This window comes from Cetorhinus maximus, chromosome 10, assembly GCF_964194155.1.
Source record: "Cetorhinus maximus chromosome 10, sCetMax3.hap1.1, whole genome shotgun sequence".
Classification (NCBI taxonomy): Eukaryota; Metazoa; Chordata; class Chondrichthyes; order Lamniformes; family Cetorhinidae; genus Cetorhinus; species Cetorhinus maximus.
The window spans coordinates 126,580,989-126,599,977 of NC_135888.1; the positions used below are offsets into that span (position 1 = coordinate 126,580,989).

Here is an 18,989-nt window from a genome sequence, read left to right on the forward strand (position 1 = left end):
TTGAAAAATGGCTCTCAGACAGCCAGACAAGACATTGTACCTGAAAATAAACCGAATGACAGTGGGGAAATCCCATCTGGTACAGTAAAGAGCCCTCCTGCATATTATCACATTCACAGCACACACATAGATGACTCAAAAGAGACTTGGCATGCTTTTGTTGTGAACCCGACTTAAAGATATTATGGGGAAAAGTCCATTAACACCAAATTTCTGGTGAAAAACATGAGCAAGACTATCAGGTTCACACCCCTTACCTTGCTTCTTAAAGATGACTGTTCATTTTGAGCATTACTAGATCTCTGTGCTATTTTGAAATTGGTTACCTCCCTGGGATGGGAGGATAATCTTACAACATCACACATTCACTTTCCTGTCCTGTTTACAAATTTCAAAGCTTTATAAAAGTTGACAGTGACTGAACTGCTCTGAGCATTAGTCTCCAAATACACGTGCAAATCTGGCCTTTTTATTTTAACAGGAATTTTCTATATTTAATCTTTGATGTAGTCTGGTCGAGTCTCTCAGCCGCAGGTTCTCACTTCCATAGACAGCTTAAAGGCAAAACATAGAAACTAGGAGGTTTAGGCCATTCGGCCCTTCAAGCCTGCTCCGCCATTCATTATGATCATGGCTGATCATCCAACTCAATAGCCTGCTCCCGCTTTCTCCCCATACCCTTTGATCCCTTTCGCCCCGAGAGCTATATCTAACTCCTTCTTGAAAACAGACAATGTTTTGGTCTCAACTACTTTCTGTGGTAACGAATTCCACAGGCTCATCACTCTCTGGGTGAAGAGATTTCTCCTCATCTCAGTCCTAAATGGTCTACGCCATATCTTCAGACTGTGACCCCCTGGTTCTAAAGAGGCCATAGTTGATTAAACTATTTTTCATCCAGGAGATGAATCTGATGAGAGCTGCACCCAAGTAGATAGCTTGCAAATAAAAGTGAGGAAAAATTTTCAATGTCGAAAATAACCAAGATCATCATAATGGCCCCAGCAAAGATTAATGAACTCAAACCGAATTTGCATGGCGACTTAATGTCGATGGCCAGGGTTTTTTTGAAATATCATGAATATTCTGACTGCAATCAAGAACAGACATGGCTTTACTAGAAGCTGAAACAATGAAAAAGGTGCAAGGAACTTTCACAAGGTGTCAAACCATCCCATCCCTGCTCCCCACCTGGCTTATGTCTCTAACTTGTTGCACATTCTGGACTTGCCTGGTCTCTGAACTCAGCTATGGATTAGTTGGCAGCACTCTCGCCTAGGTCCATTCGGCTCTAGGTTGAAGTCCCACTCCAGGGCTTGAGCGCATGAAAATCAAGGCTGACACACCAGTGGAGTACTGAGGGAGCACTGCACTATCAGGGTTCATAGAGTTCGTAGGCATCCACAGGGACTTTCAAATGGGATGTTAAACCAAGGTCCCATCTGCCTGTTCAGCTGATGTAGAAGATCCTATGGCACTATTTTGAAGAAAAGCAAGGAAGTTATCCCTGGTGTCTTGGCCAAAATCTATCCCTCAAGCAACAGAACAAAACAGATTGTCTGCTCATTATCACATTGTTAACCACATTTGTAAATGTTGGCAGAATACGGATGTTAGTCTGTGATGCTGACACAGCCAAAGCTGAAGCAGAGACTCATGGATGCTATATGCCACTTCATGCATCTCAAATTGTGAGATGTAACATTAGTCCAAACTCCACACTCACTTTCTTTCGCAATCACAGTCATCCAAAAGTCTTCTGAAAGTACACTCCAAACTCTTTATTTTAAAAAGATACTTTGAGCCTTTCTGGGCTAATTTCAATTATTAGGTATTGTTCAGTAACTGCACTATTTAACATCTGTATATTCATTAATTTGCAAATAAATCTGACGAAGAACGTTTAGCCAATACACATTGGTACAGCAATGCATTATTTTCTACTTTTAAGAAGAGATAATAAAACGTGCTTGGATTCCTCGTACTCTCCCTCTCTCTTTTCTGAGTTCACTGCCCTCCTAGTCTCTCAATCTCGCTCCATATAAATTCCCCAATCCATATTCATGGCCATCCACTTGACTCTGACATCTCATGTAGCCTTGTTACTCCCATTGCGTCATAGATAAGGCTATCACTGATTACTTCCTTGTATTAGTCCTCCTTTTCACATCCTCCTTTTCCCTCCCAATCTATTCCCTTCTTGACCCTCCATGTAAAAACTCTCTCCCAATTCACTTACAACTGTACTTTCAAAATCCCAACTGTCTAGCCTTTGGCCCTCCATTCACCACTACCAGCTACTGATTTACTCAACTGTGTCCTCACTTCCACCATTGATGCTCTTGTCTGAAATAAAACCATTACTCTCCCTCACCCTGGCTGCTTCCCCTGGGACAGTCCTAATCTCCACCCCCTTAAGCCCACAGGACACAGACTTGAATGGATGTGGTGGACAACTGGTTTAACCATTCACCACCAGATCTGGCCGGACCACATAAAACATTATTGAGTGCTGCTGGCCTCGACCAAAACTGCTCACTGGGACCAACCTGGAACGCAAAGATAACCCCCATCTTCTTTCCCCTTTTGCAAACCATCTTAAACTGCTCTCCTCTGCCCCCTCCAACAATAAGTGCGAGAAACTCATGGACTTCTTTACCACCAAAGGGAGAGACCATCTATTCAGCTGCCTCGAGCCACATCTCCCCCTTCCCCTAGCTCATCGGTGTTCTTCTAAGGGTTCCCCCTGCCCTAGCCCTGAACTTGCAACTAGTTGCTCTCCCATCTCTGTAAGCTCTACCACAAGTTTATCCCAAACTGCAGCCCTGTAGCTGCCCCACTGACAGGAGAAAAAAGCAAAAGTAGTATGGATCGAGAAACGTCAGACAGCTTTCAAGAAGCTGAAAGCCATCTTAATAAATAAACCACTGCTCGCAGCTCCAGACTTTAAGCAACTATTTAAAGTAGCCATCGATGCTAGTGACCTCAGGATGGGGCCGTCCTCCTCCAGAAGGACGAATCAGGAATAGACACGCCAATCGGGTACTTCTCCAAAAAACTGATCAAAAATCAGAAACAGTATTCCGCAGTAGAAGAAGAATCCCTAGGCTTATAACTGGCTCACAAACACTTTGAGATGGCTGTCTGAAATGGATACAGAGAGTGACTGCCCTCGACATCAAGGACATTTTTGACTGAGTGTGGTATCAAGGAGCCCTAGCAAAAATGGAGTTGATGGGAATCGGGGGAAAATTCTCCACTGGTTGGTGTTATACCTAGCACAAAGGAAGATGGTTGTGGCTGTTGGAGGTCAATCATCTCGACTCCAAGACATCACCGCAGGAGTTCCTCAGGGTAGTGTCCTTGGCCCAACCATCTTCACCTGCTTCATCAATGAATCTCCTTCCATCGTAAGGTCAGAAGTTGGGATGTTCGCTGATGATTGCACAATGTTCAGCACCATTCATAACTCCCCAGATACTGAAGCAGTCCATGTCTAAATGCAACAAGATCTGGACAATATCCAGACTTGGGCTGACAAGTGGCAAGTAACATTCACCCCACACAAGTGCCAAGCAATGACCATCTCCAACAAGAGAGAATCTAACCATCGCCCCTTGACGTTCAATGGCATTACCATCACTGAATCTCCTACTATCAACACCCAAGGGTTGACCATTGACCAGAAACTGAACTGGACTAACCATATAAATAATGTGGCTACAAGAGCAGGTCAGAGACTAGGAATCCTGTGACGAGTAACTTGCCTCCCGAGTCCCTAAAGCCTGTCCACCATCTACAAGGCACAAATCAGAAATGTGATGGGATACTCCCCACTTTCCTGGAGGTGTGCAGCTCCTAAAACACTCAAGAAGCTTGACACTGCCAAGAACAAAGTCGCCCACTTGATTGGCACCACATCCACAAACGTTCACTCCCTCCATGTACAGTAGCAGTGTGTACCATCTACAAGATTCACTGCAGGATTTCATCAAGGCTCCTTAGACAGCATCATCCAAACCAACAACCACAACCATCTAGAAGGATGCAGATAGGCGGGAACACCACCACCGGGTAGTTCCCCTCCAACTCACCCACCATCCTGACTTGGAAATATATCGCCATTCCTTCACTGTCACTGGGTCAAAATCCTGAAGCTCCCTCCCTAACAGCACTGCGGGTGTACCTACACCACATGGACTGCAGCGGTTCAAGAAGGCAGCTCACCACCACCTTCTCAAGGGCAACTAGGGATGGGCAATAAATCCTGGCCCAGCCAGTGAAGCCCACATCCCGTGAATGAATTTTTAAAAAAACACCACAGTCTATACCAACCACAACCCTTTGATCTCTGTGGAGAAATTCAAAAATCAAAATGCAAGGTATTCTGTTGGGATTTGTTTCTCTAACCATATCACCCAAAAATCACCCACATTGCAGAGGAATTGAATGTGATTGTGGGCACCCTGTCCAGAACTTAGAGACCCAGTTAGAACTGATGGGATAATCCATACCAAGGCTAACAGAGTGCATGGGAGTGAATGTGGTTTTTTTGTTTTGTATTTTTTTCATACCTTGTAATGAAATGAGAGTGAATCTCATTTCATTTCTTTGTGATGGGGAGGTGTCATGAGGCTATACCCTGTTTATTTTTGAAAATATGGTTTTTCAACATTCAGACTGGGAATTTTGCAATTTGAATTGAGACAGGGCAAACTGCTTAAAAAATGTCACCCTCAGGGGAGAGTGAAGAGAGGGATTTCCTATAATGCAGATACCCATCGAAATTTATAGCTGTCTAAGAAAGAGACATTAAAAATGCAATGTACTGGATATTGAAACAATGGCTGCCACAGAAAGACACACCCAAAACCTCTTGGAAATGTACAAAGGCTGAAGTATCTCAAGGCAAGGCTGCCAGCCACTAGTGAGAGATTGCAAGTGCCACAGTCGGTGTCAAAAAAGCCATCAGCGGAGAAAACAAGCTGAGGTCTGCACTCTCTCCCTCTTTCTTTTAGAATAAGCATGTCTCCTGGTTCAAGAAACCAGCTCTACCAAAAACCTACCAGTGAACTGAGATCTCGTAATAGATGCAACCACATCTGACCGCATCCAAGAAACCAGCTAACTTAAATCAGCCACAGCATTTAAAATCTATGCCTCAAGGACAATATATATTGACCGTATATATTGTACCTTTTATTTCGGACTCGAACTCCCCTTATTTCTGATAGGTGTGTGCGTTTGCGCACACTCTGATACACGCTCGAATGACTGCATGAGGGCCGAATGCTTGATGTTGTATTTTTATTATTTTTCTTGGGTTTAGTGGTTAATAAATTTGTTCTTTGACTCAAGAAAACCTTGTTTGATTGGCTCCTATTGCTCACAGGTTAAGTAAAATGCATTCTGATTTGGAAAAAGAATATCCTCATGAAAAAGAAACTTATACTTTTGTGGTGACCAACCGAGGAGGTTGAATAGAGGAGAGCCAGTCCACCCCTTCTCACCTCGTGGTAACAATTCTAATGCCATCCCAGCCGGCTACTCATCTTCCATGCTCCATAAATTTCAACTCATCCAAAACACTGCTGCCCATATCCCTAAAACGCACCAAATCCCATTCATCCATCGCCCCTACGTTCACTGACCTACATGGTTCCTGGGTAATTTTAAAACTTGCATTATTGTTTTCAAATCCCACCATGGTATTGCCCTTTTGACCTTTGCAATCCCCTCCAGCCCTACAATGCTCCGATATCTCTGTGCTCGGCCAATTTTGGCCTTGTGCGTTCTGATTTTAGTTGCCCGGCCACTGGTGGCTGTGCCTTCCGTTGCTGAGGCTGTATGCTCTGGAAGTCCCTCCCTAAACATCTCTACTTCTCTCTCCTCCTTTAAGGTGCTTCTTAAAATCCACTTCCCTGGACAAAACTTTGTTCATCTATGCTAATGTCTCCTTATATGGCTTGGTGTCAAATTATGTTTGATAACGCTCCTGTGAAGTGCCTTGCAATGTCTTACAAAGTTAAAAGGTCCTATATAAATGCAGGTTGTTGTTGTTAAATGTACTGTGACTCTAGCAAATTCAATACTACAATTTTATGGGTAACTATTAATATATGTTACCGATAAGGGTGCAGGGGTCAAAGCATGGAAGCCCAACCTGTTTATGGAAACCACCTTTCTGCTATAAAGACATGAAGAAACTGTTGGAAAATAGTTCAAGCCATTAACATGTCTAACTTGCTTTGGCACCATATGAAGAGAACTCTTAGGTAAACTCTCTTCTCCATCACTGTCAGGTTGATCATTGGTAGCACTCTCACCAGTCAGAGGTTTGTGGCTTCAATCATCTTTCCAGGATTAGAGCAGGTGACCTAGGCTGGTATGTCAGTGCAGTATGAGTAGGCTGATGCATTGTCAGTCTTTCAGCTACAATGCTAAACCAAGCTCCTGTCTGTCTCTCAAAGAGCAAATTCTTCCACAATGCTGGCTGAACCAACATCAGAACAGATTAACTGCTCAGTTATCTCCTTTGCTGTGTATGTGGGATCTTGCCATTTTACAAAATTAGCTACTGTGTTCACCCATATTATCAAGAACAACTACACTCCAAAAGCAATTGATTTGCTCTGGACATTTTCAGGTATCACTTGACATAATTAATGCAATATGAAAGGAAGTTTGTTTCTACTTTCACACATCATTCTTTCCCCATTGTTTCTTCTGTTGATATTTTGTGTCTGTCTTCACTGTAGAAAGCACAGATAACATCCTAAAAATATATGTAAATCTGAAGGTAAAAGGGAGGGAGGGAGGGTCTTAGGACAATTTCAATCACCGGGGAAAGGCCGTTGAGAAAACTATTAGAACTAAAGGCTGACAAGTCCTCAGGTCCTAGTGAATTTCATCCTAGAGTCTTAAAAGTGGCTGCAGAGATAGTAGATGCATTGGTTGTGACCTTCCAAAATTCCCAAGACCCTGGAAAGATCCCATCAGATTGGAAAATAGCAAATCTAACTCCTCCATTCAATAAATGAGGGAGGCAGAAAGCAGGAAACTACAGGCCATAGGGGTTGGTACTGAGGCCTCAACTGTTTCCAATTTATATCAATGACAAAGGTGAAGGGACCAAATGTATGGTTGCTAAATTTGCTGACGACACAGAGAGAAATAAGAGAGCAAGTTGTGAAGAGGACATAAGGAATATGCAGAGGGGCATAGATAGGTTAAGTGAGTAGACAAAGATTTGGCAGAATATAATGTGGGAAAATGTGAACTTGTCCACTTTGGAAGGAAGGACAGAAAAGCAGTATATTATTTACATGGAGAAAGATTGCAGAACTCTGCAGTACAGAGTGATCTGGGTATCCTAGTACATGACTTACAAGAAGTTAGTATGCGGGTACAGCAAGTTATTGGGAAGGCAAATGGGATGTTGAAGTTTATTGATCTGCCAGCTTCTCCAATGATGACCTGTGGCCACAAGGACTTGGAGGCAATCCCATGCTGGTGACATGGAAGGTCATCACCGCCTTAAACGTCTTTGCTAGTGGCTCCGTTCAGGGCTTCACTGGGGACCGATGCAGCATCTCCCAGTGAGAGACGCACAAGGGCAACCGGGAGGTGACAGGTGCCTTGTTCAGGAAAGCACACTAATTTGTCCAATTCTGCCTGGATCCCGAAAGCCAGGCTGCAGGAGCATTGGGATTTGCAGCAATCTCGGGTTTCCCGTAAGCGCAGGGCACACGTGGCCTTGAGAGCTCTCTGGCACTAGGTCATAATGCTCATTTGGAGAGCCAGTGCAGACACAATGGGCTGAATGGCCTCCTTCTGTGCCATTAAAATTCTGTGATTCTTGTGATAAAAGTGGGGAAGTTTTGTTCCAGTTGTACAGGACATTGGTGAAACCACATCTGGAGCACTGTGCACAGTTTTGGTTTCTGTACTTAAGGAAGGGCGTAACTACTTTAGAAGCTGTTCACAGAAGTTCATTTGACTGATTCTGGAGGCAAGGTGGTTATCTTATGAGGAAAGGTTGGACAGTTGGGCCTGCATCTATTGGAGTTTAGAAGAAAGAGAAGTTATCTTATTGAAACTTATAAGCTTCTCAGGGGATTTGACAGGGTGGATACTGAAAGGATGTTTTCCCTTATGGGGGAGACTAGGACTAAGGGACACTGTTTAAAAATAAGGGGTCTCCCATTTAAGAAGGAGTTAAGAAGGAGAATTTTTTTCTCTCAGAACATTGTTAGTCTGTGGAATTCTGTTCGCCAGTGGAGGCAGGGTAATTGAATATTTTTAAGGCTGAGTTAGATTGACTCCTTTGTCAATCAAGAATCTAAGGGTATAAGGGGGTAGACAAGAAAGTAGAGTTGAAGCCACAATCAGATCAGCCATGATCATATCAAATGGCAGAGCAGACTCAAGGGCCAGAATGGCCTACATCTGCTCCTAATTTGTATGTTTATATGTCCATGTCACTGCATTGACATGCAACAGCAAGCCCATTGTACCTCAGGCTGAGAATAAGTCAAGCTGAATGTGGGTAGCAAAAACGCATTGGCAAAATGCTAACATAGGCCAGTCACAACCTATCTGTCCACTTCCAACTGAAGTTGGATTATTTTAGTTGTTCAATAATATGAATAACACTTAACAGCTCGGAGCATTACAACTTTAAACCAACAGGTTTACAACGAGGACAGTTAAAAAGTACGGTTTTCCTTTTCCAGGTTACATTATAAGTCGTCCCGTTTCCCTACAATAATGTAAAGCATGTCTTGCAGAATCAGTTTTTCGGACAAATGAAACTTAGGGCATCATCAAAGAATGAGTACATCATCTTTTTGCCTCCCTTGTTATCAGCATCCGGTTGGACTGTGGTTGATGATACAGGGAAAGCGGCATCAAATGCAAGCCTTTGTCTTCAGGATTCCCAAACTACAGATCTTCTGTCAATCAGAAGCAAGACTAAATCTGCGTTATTTAAACTTGAACAAATAAGAACAAAATCCAGCTTATAAGCAGGTAATACCACAATTTCAAATCGGCAACGCGAGCATTTAAAACTGCCAGTGTGGTATCACAGGGTGAACATTTTTAAAAGTTTATTACCTTGAAGACAAGTCGTTTCCTATAAGATTAACAGGTTTAACAGCTGAAAATTGTAGTTAGTTATTAGAGAAGGGAGTGTCTGGAATTTGACAGAAAGGTATAATTTGCTTGCTCACCTTTTGAATCAAAAATAATTTTAAGCAAAAAAGGTTAAATCGCTTCAAATGAGTTAAAGGTATCATGTGCACTTTCATAAATCTGTCCTACCTTTGGGTCATGTACAAATGTTTGTCCTTTAGTTCCAGGAGGGAAGTCACCTGTACAAATGTACTTCAAGCACTCGATTATTGTCTGCAATAGGAAAAAAGAGGTAAAACATATGCCAAAGAAGTAAATGTTTGATTCCCTTCCAGTAAATTTGGCAAGTCGTTCGAAGATGAAAATTGTTCAAAAACTCCACAATATATTTTTTAATAAATTGGCATAAAACAAATAGTTAAAACCAATGATAACTAGATAGAGTTAAGTATAGAATAACTATAAATGGTTCATTTCCCCATAGGAAACAAAAGCCTTTAAATTGTGTTGAAACCAATTTACTGCACCGTCTTCTTCCTCAATTATCACTGCTATGCTAGTCATCACAGGGTTGTTACGGTGCAGGGGAGGCGGCCATTTGGCCCAATGTGTCTGCATCAGCTCTCCAAATGATTAATTCACCTAGTGCCATTGACCCGCCTTCTCCCCATAACCCTGCACATTCTTCCTTTACAGGTAACAGTTTAACGCCATAATATCTTTAACTCAGGCATGATGCCACTGGGGAGGCAATGGCGTAGTGGTATTGTCACTGGACGAGTAATCCAGAGACCCAGGGTAATACCCTGGGGACCCGGGTTCAAATCTGGCGGAATTTGAGTTCAATAAAAATCTGGAATTAAAAGTCTAATTGTCGATTGTTGTAAAAACCGGATCCGGCTCACTAATGGGAAGGAAATCTGCTGACCCACAGTTGATTCTTAAATGCCCTCTGAACAAGGGCCATTAGGGATGGGCAATAAATGCTGGCCCAGCCAGCGACGCCCACATCCCATGAATGAATAAAAATAAGTATGCCACTCGCTATACAAGACAAATTGTGGTCAAAGGGAGCCTCTGTTGCTACCTTGAATCAGGTCCGATCCTGCATTTCCTATGGTTAAGTGATTAAGTGCCCCAACACAACCAGGCTCTTCTGCCTCCCTTCCTAAAATCAGTTCTCACCCTCTCAAATCCTCCCAGTTGCTTCTGCCTCTATGCATTGCAACCTCCCAGTAGCTACAGCTGCCATCTCCTTTCCCGCCCCTCAAGTTGGCTCCCATTTTTGTGATATGCCTTCAGGTCCAGGTGCTCCCAGTTCTAATTTAATTTTAAATGTGGCTCACTTTTACTTGCTAGAAGCTACATATACTCACACAGAGGGACCTCTCCTCTATAGGCAAAAGGAACATGTCAGGCATTGCATCTTTTTTGAATTAAACAAAAACATTGGAGTCCATAGTTCCCTGGCACATTCTCCATGGCAATGCCCTGACCAGAGTCGACTTTCCAACTAATCAGCATCCCAGGCAGTGCAAACTGTTGCTCTCTTGGAAATTTGGCATTCTTGCAACTGTCCTGATGAGTGCAAGACAAAAAGCTTCCAGAGCATGTCTCTTCAGTGTGCTAGGACCAGTGTCCTGGCGAAGCAAATAACTAGGGCTGTAGAAAGTGCTTTCAACTAAATAGAGGTGGGGGAGGATTCTGGAAAAGAGGTACGTAGACTTGCAAAGTAAAAGGACATGGCAGCCTTGCAGGGCAGTTGTTTAGGTAATGATACCCAGAGTGTGACAGGAAGGGCAAAGTGTACAAACAACAAAAAAAGTAGCAAATAGGGTCAAAAGGGGAAAAAAACAGTAAAAAGACAAAATTAATGGCTGTTTACTTAAACACACATAATATTCGGAACAAAATTAATGAATTAACGGCACAAATAGAGGTTAATGGGTATGATCTTATAGCCATTATGGGTACGTGGTTACAGGAGATCAAAGCTGGGAACTAAATATTCAGGGGTATGTGACTTTTCAAAAGGACAGGCAGGAAGGAAAGGGTGGTGGGGTAGTTTTGTTAGTACGAGATGGAATAAGTACGACAGCAAGAAAGGATCTTGGATCGGAAGATGTAGAATCCATATGGGTGGAGGTAAGAAATAACATGGGGAAGACGACACTGGTGGGAGTAGTCTATAGGCCCCCTGACAGTAGCAACATTGTAGGACAGAGAATAAATCAAGGGATAATGAAGGCATGTAAAAAAGGCAGTACATTAATAATGGGTGACTTTAATCTTCATGTAGACTTGGAAAATCAAATTGGCAGAGGTAGACATGAGCAAGAATTCAGAGTGTATTCAGGACAGTTTCTTCGAACAATATGTTGTGAACCCAACCATGGTTCAGGCTGTTTTGGATCTTGTAATGTATAATGGGGCAGGTTTAATAAATGATCCCCTAGGAAACAATGACCATAACATGTAGAATTTAGCATTCAGTTTGAGAGTGAGAAACTTGGGTCGGAAACAATTGTGCTAAACTTAAATAAGGGTAATTACAATGGAATGAGGGCAGAGTTGGCTGGAGTGGACTGGGAAAGCAGTTTAACAGAAAAGACAGTTGATGAACAATGGCAGACGTTTAAAGAAAATTGGTCATGACTCTAAACAATGATATATCCCAGTGAGGAAGAAGGGTTCAAGGAAGGGGATAAACCAACCATTGTTGGAAGTTAAGGACAGTATCAAATTGAAAGAAAAAACATAATGTGGCAAAAATTCGTGGTAAGCCAGAGGGTTGGGAAAGTTTTAAAAACCAACAAAGATGACCAAAAAAATAAACGGAGTGTCAGGGGGAAATTAAATATATTAAAAGAAAACACAGTAAGGCGTTGCTGATCACACTTAAATCTCCAGGCAGCCATTGATGCTAAACTTATTAACAGTTGAAGAAAACCAGATGGACATTGCATAGCCTTGAGAGTCAGACTAGAGACACAAGCAAGGACATAAGTTAGATTAAGTGTGCTCCTCTCTCAGACAAGGGAAGGGACAAAATGGTTTTAGCTTAGATATGGAAAGCTGAACAATGGACAAAGAGGGGGCTTTGATGAAACACAAACAGTCTTGAGTTGTAAGAACCAAGGTCTTTGTATATGTGTCTTAACTATGTTTGGATAATATACATCCTTTAGAATAACTGGTTGGCAAAATTACATGTTTATGTACTCAATAGGATAGAGATAGTATGGAGCCGGTGTGTTGGTTACCAATTGGATATATTCAAATGTACTCAAATGTGTTATGATAAGAAAAGGTACAAAAGTAGTGAAAAGTAATCAATCAGGGAGCTGGATCTTCATTCTCAGGAATGATTGTGGCTCCCTTGCATATGCTTGAATAAAACCGGTTAAAAGGAAGCCTGAGTCTCGTGTGGTCGTTGCGGGATCGGAGAGCGTAACATCTCCTCTTCAGGGAGAAAATAAACTTTGAAGGTAAACTAGCAAGTAATATAAAAATGGAGTGTAAGAGCTTCTTTAAATATATAAAAAGGAAGAGAAAGGCCAAAGTCAATATAGGCCCCTTAGAGAATGAGGCTGGGAAAATAATAATGAGGAACCAGGAAGTGGCAGAGGAGCTGAATAAATACTTTGCTTCAGTCTTCACAGTAGAAGATACTAATAGCATTCCAAAAATACTAAATAATCAAGGGGCAAAAGCGGGGGAGGAATTAAATGCAATAACTATCACTAGAGAAAAAGTACTAGGGAAACTAATGGGGCTAAAGGCCGATAATTCCCCTGGACCTGATGAGTTGCATCCTAGGGTATTAAAGGAAGTAGTTACAGAGATAATGGATACACTGGTAGTAATCTTCCAAGAATCCTTAGATTCTGGAAAAGTCCCAGAGGATTGCAGAACGGCCAACGTAACACCCTTATTCAATAAGGGATGGAGACAAATAACAGGTAACTATCGGCCAGTTAGCTTAACATCTGTCATTGGGAAAATGTTGGAGTCTACTATAAAGGATGTAATAGCAGATCATTTAGAAATACATAATCTAATCAAGCAAAGTCAGCATTGTTTCATGAAGGGGAAATCATGCTTTTGAGGAGGTTAACGAGCAGGATAGATAAATGGGAACCAGTAGATGTAATATATTTGGATTTCAAAAATGTGTTCGATAAGGTACCACACATAAGGCTGCTTAATACGATAACTGCCCACGGTATTGGGGGTGGTATATTAGCATAGATAGAGGATTGGCTAACTATTAGAAGACAGAGAGTTGGGATAAGGGGGGCATTTTCAGGATGGTAACTTGTAACTAGAGGAGTGCCACAGGGATCAGTGCTGGGGCCTCAATTATTTACAATATATATTAATGACTTAGATGAGGGAAGTGAATGTACTATTGCCAAGTTTGCAAATGACACAAAAATAGGTGGGAAGGAAAGTGATGAGGATGACACAAGGAGTCTATGGAAGGATATAAACAGGTTAAGTGAGTGGGAAAAACCTTGGCAGATGGAATATAATGTGGGAAAATGTGAGGTTATGCACTTTGGTAAGAAGAATAGAGGAGCAAAACTGCAGAAGGCTGCAGCACAAAGGTATTTGGGAGTCCCTGTATGTTAGCTTTTTGGGATTCATGCACAAGTTCAACAGGTAATAGGGAAAGCAAATGGAATGTTGATCTATATTTTAAAGTGAATGGAGTGTAAAAATAGGGAAGTCTTGCTAAAACTATACCAGGCACTGGTTAGACCACACCTAGAATATTGTGAACAGTTTTGGTCCCCTTATCTAAGGAAAGATATACTGGCATTGGAGGCAGTCCAGAGAAGGTTCACTAGGTTCATCCCGGGTATGGAGGGATTTTCTTATGGGGAGAAGTTGAGTAGGTTGGGCCTGTACTCATTGGAATTTAGAGAAATGAGAGACAACCTTATTGAAACATATCAGATTCTTAGGGGGCTTAACATGGTAGATGCTGAGAGGTTGTTTCCCCTTGTGGGAGAGTCTAGGGCCAGAGGGCATAATCTCAGAGTAAGGAGTCGTCCATTTAAGACAGAGATGAGGAAGAATTTCCTCTCTCAGAGGGTAGTGAATCTGTGGAACTTTCTACCGCAGAGGGCTGTAGAGGCTGGGTCATTTCTGCTCCTATGTCTTTTGATCTTATGGTTCAGTGTTTCTGAAATTCTGTACTACCATGTGAATAATTTTAATTATTGTGGTAAATAGTTAAGAAGCCCATTTACAGGAGACAATGTTGGAAATCTACATTGGCCATTAGACGATTATTTTAAAAGCAAAGATTTCATATTCTATAGTCTAGTTCCAAAGCAGAACATTTCAAACATAAATTTCCTGTTCATAATGTAGAAGAATTCAAACTTAAGTTTAATCCTCCCCACAGTGATATCCCACTTCAATAAACAGGGTAATACTGAGGATGAAAAACAGATTGCAGTGAATTTTTCTATTCCCACATCCATCATTCTTGTAGCCTACATGAGATTACCAATTTGCTGGTGGTTGGTGCCACAACATGACTACCCAAACTCATTTCAAGCAAGATCCTGAAAGCCAAGGGGGAAGGCAATGAGTGGGAAGTAGAATTAAACTGATCCATACCTTAATCTAGAAACCTAGGCTAGATTTTAATTTATTCTATGTGAGATGACTTGGTTTACTGATTTAGCCTGCCCCTCTTTCAGTTTGTGTCCTTTTAATCCATATTGGATTAAGTTTCTGCATTTATTTCACGTGTTGCATTCTTCTGCTTAGCTCAAACGTACCATACTACAGAGCACATCACATTGTGTCTCATGATGGACAGCAGTTTAAGATAAACTCCTTAAAGGTACACCACAATTGTGGACCAAAGTCAGCCTCTGATATTCCAGTAGAACTCACCGTTTTTCCAGCGCCATTTGGTCCCACCAGAACAGTTAATGGAGTATAGAAGGTGATAATCTGCTTGTTTTTGTCATCTATCCCAAAACTCCTCACACCCTGGATACTCATCTTCTCAATTTTGGACATCTTGCTGGTCTGTAAATTTCAAGCACTTCTGATCTTGTAATCAAATGATGCAGAACCTGGAATATGAAATAATTTATTTGATTGAAGAACCATCTCAATTCTATGCGTATATTTGTTTAACCAAGAATCTTTAAGTCAAGCATCAACTGAGCCTGCACTCCCAATTATGAAATCATGCTACAGTTCCCTAACCTCCCTTATATTTTAAATCCTTCTATCTATATCAATAATGTAAAGTCATGAGACAAGAAATAAAAGTACCAAATGGACTTGATTGCATATAATCATCTAAAATACCATATTTTCCCATTTTGGGCAAAAGCTGTTAGCAACATTCACAGGCATTTGACCAAATGTGACCCTTGCAAACCTATTACAACATCTCAGTGCAGAAAACCAGTGGCTCTAATTCTTGTTCTCCAAGGCAGTAGTTAGAAGGAAAACAAAATCCAGCTCCTCACTCACTAATTTATTGGTGAATTTATAGGGTTATCAAGAGGCACACAGACCAGGAAAAGTCTCAGGGTTGATCCCCATCTTTGCTGAAAGGGTTCATTTAAGAGGACAGGTTCCAGGGTCCAGACTGCTATCGGCAAGGGAATACAAGATTAAGGCAGCGATCTAATTGACTTGTTTAAGATGATTAAAGGATTGAATAGGGTAAATAAGAGCTAGGGGGTGAGGGAGGCCAAAACATGAACAAGACCAAAGCAAGACCTCAACATTAGAGCTTGGTCATTCAAGGGTGATATCAGGAAAGAGTTCTTCAAACAATGGGGAGTGAAAACTTGGAACTCCTTCCCCCCCCCCACCCGTCCACAAAAAAATGTTGTGGAGACTAGGTCATTTGAAAATTTAAAAACATAGATTAATTTTTGTTTGGCAAGAGTATTAAAGGATGCAAAACCAAGGCAGTAGATGGAATTACAACAGATCAGTCATGATCTAATTGACTGGCAGTACAGGTTTCAGGGGCTAGATGGCATCCTCCTGATGTCAGTTGGGCAACAGTAAAAGTGAGCCCCTAGATTGGAGAAAAGGTTTCCCATGGGTTCCCACTTCTGACTACAACCCAGCAGACTGTGTTGGAAGATACGTAGTTATGTGCATATCAGGTAAAGCTAGGGTCTAATTCAAATTTTATTTAAAATAAACCTCCTTGGATAACATCGAACTATTCTATTTCCCCTCTATGGTTCATCCAAGATCCCTTCTCCCTCAACTCAAGTCTGTTTCATCGCTTTTCTTTACCAATGTGAGTAACAAGATAATTATAATTAATACCCATTACGAATCAATACGAAAGAGTACGGTCATAGTTTTAAATTCCCCACAGGAGAAATTCAGAACCGCAGTGGACAGTAGAAGTGACACACTTCTACCATGGAGAATAAATACACAGCTCACTTCCCACCTGCAAACCAAGGAAGATCTTCAAGTGACTTGCCACTTCCCTTCTCAGTGAGATAGTGACTGTGTGGTAGACACAAGGAAAGGTTTTTTTTGATTTCAAAGATACTTCACTTCCTTTTAGCACCAGGAACTCTTAGCCATGTACAGGCCACACACTACTGCTGTACTAAAACATGCAAAAACTTTGGTAAGATATGTCAAGCCTTGCGTTGTTTCGCAGGTTGTGGAATCCAGTGTTAAAATATGTATCAGCGTACAGCAGGAATTTCACATCTCACACCCCTGTCATTCAAGTTACTGAATTACAGGGTGCAAAACTCTCAAACTACAATGTGGGTCCAAAAATTGCAACACCTCGAACACATCCAGTGGGCACTCTATAATCTCAACTAATAGGTTAGAGAACCTGAAATTCATCAACAAGTTACAATCTTTAAGGCTTTCATCAGTTGGGGCGCTGGGCGGGGGGGAGGTGGAGAAAGAGAGAGAAGGGGTTAAATTTTACTACAGGAGATCAAAATCTTAAGAAAAAGTGATCTCAGAACTTGTGAAGTGAAGGCAGGCTTAGAAATCACATTATTAAAGTGATAGGATGGACGTCCTATTGCAAATAACCATAACATATCCTTCCGATATGTTTTTCCAGGTATTTTTGTTTTTGTTCTGCCACTTCCACTCTCTTTTTGCCATTTCCCACGCGATTATAATTAAAATCTTAAGTGCCAGTGGCATGCATGCACAAAACACGTTGGATTTAGTGGGTGGGGAAACTTTTCATTGGTGAAACCCACTGTCAGCTGACCATGCTGCATTTAAAAGGGTCTCCTGGTCAAATAGGGAGGCTGCGCATCATGGCCACAACTTTCCAGCCCAACTACATTACAGTTAACACACGACGTGAGAGCACAAAGGTGGTACGGATATTTTTCAAATTTAAATTTCACTTGTACACATTTCACATCACATTGGTTCAGTTTATTCACGTGTGCATCATCGTTATTTGTTGAGTAAAGCTTAGTCAGAGAGCCAAATGTACTGGCTCATCTCGTGGCTGGTACACATCGATGGCTACAGGGGAGTTAGCGACATACTGTTTTAAAAAAAAAAGCGTGTTATCTTTGATTTCACCCTTTATTGAATGTTCATGCTGGTGTCCAGTGTTGTACTTGTCACTCTGTTAGGACATGGCTGAATGTGCAGGCTCAGCTGACCCTCCCTTTGATACATTGTAAAGGACATTGTCCGAGATCACTCTCAGTGGCGGTAAATGAAACGCTGTAGATGAACTCAAAGCCCTATAAGGACTCTGCCAGTCAACACCCCGAGGTGGACACACATTTGAACAGTACCGACACCACCCTTTAGGCCCCTCATTCCTTTATCTTGACTGACTTCCCACCAACTGCAACACCCACCACACCCAGAACTCCAGACCCTTCCTATTTCACTCGTCCATGCCCCCCAACCCCACCCTCTGTCCTTCCTTGGATCCCTCTTCTACTCCTCCATGCCCCCTACCTTACTTCACATCCACCCCTCACCACTGACTCATCCTTGCCAGTTCCAAGCCTCCATGCAAGAGTCCACTGTCCTTCCCTCCCTTCCGCCACAGAGCTAAACATGGAAAACTACTGTCCTTACACACAAATGCACACAAAGGCGACTGCCACCTTTAAACGGTAGTGAACAGGGTGCCATGAGATTCTTGTGTGCGATGGACTTTATATTGAACGTAGGATCTTATTAAAAACTATTTCAAGATAATGAGCATTCATGAAATGCAAATGTATTATGGGTATGAACCCACCACAGGCCGGCTTAATGGTCGACACAAGCAGAAATACGCCACTGAATTTATCCCTGCATTGCAACCCGCTGCACTGCTACGCTGAAAATGTTCCAGAATTGACATTGGCACGGGTGACTTACTTGAGAGTGAATGACCACAAACAAGGTTTCTATGAACTCAATGATAAACTATCCTTCGCTGCCGAGGGACAATTTGCCAATGTAACCCACGGAGATACTGAAACAATTTTGGCAATGCAAAAGTGAAGGTGGCACATCAATTACACCAGCTACTAACTATTCCCACATCACTACTTGTGTGTTTGTTCTGACGAAAGGACCGATATTTTTGTCGCTACAAGAACCATAGCTGCCTTGGAGATTCTGCAATCTAAGACCTTTAAGTTAAATTACAGAAAGTAACGATTACTAATGCAAAAGGAAACACTATAAAGATTTCGTAAGAAGAATCTTCTCCATGAAAGAGAAGTCTTTAATAGTCCTGAACGGCCTTTCCTTATTCAGTTTTGCCTTGAATTAAAAATGTGGATATAGTCTCAAGTGAGGTACAAGGTAAGAACTCGGTTGAGTTGTTCTGAACACAGGAA

General features: G+C 41.8%; 1 protein-coding gene across 3 annotated transcripts in view; it reads right to left on the reverse strand.

Annotated features, from left to right (window-relative positions):
- rad50 (RAD50 homolog, double strand break repair protein) overlaps positions 1–18,989 on the reverse strand; it is a 175,668-nt gene that overhangs the window by 147,395 nt on the left and 9,284 nt on the right. For all 3 annotated transcript variants that reach the window (XM_078551113.1, XM_078551114.1, XM_078551115.1), the window contains exons 2-3: positions 15,052–15,236; positions 9,325–9,408 (exon numbers count right to left, since the gene is read on the reverse strand). In XM_078551113.1, the coding sequence (XP_078407239.1) occupies positions 9,325–9,408; positions 15,052–15,180 (213 nt within the window). In that variant the 5' untranslated portion in view covers positions 15,181–15,236. The remainder of the gene's footprint in view (positions 1–9,324; positions 9,409–15,051; positions 15,237–18,989) is intronic.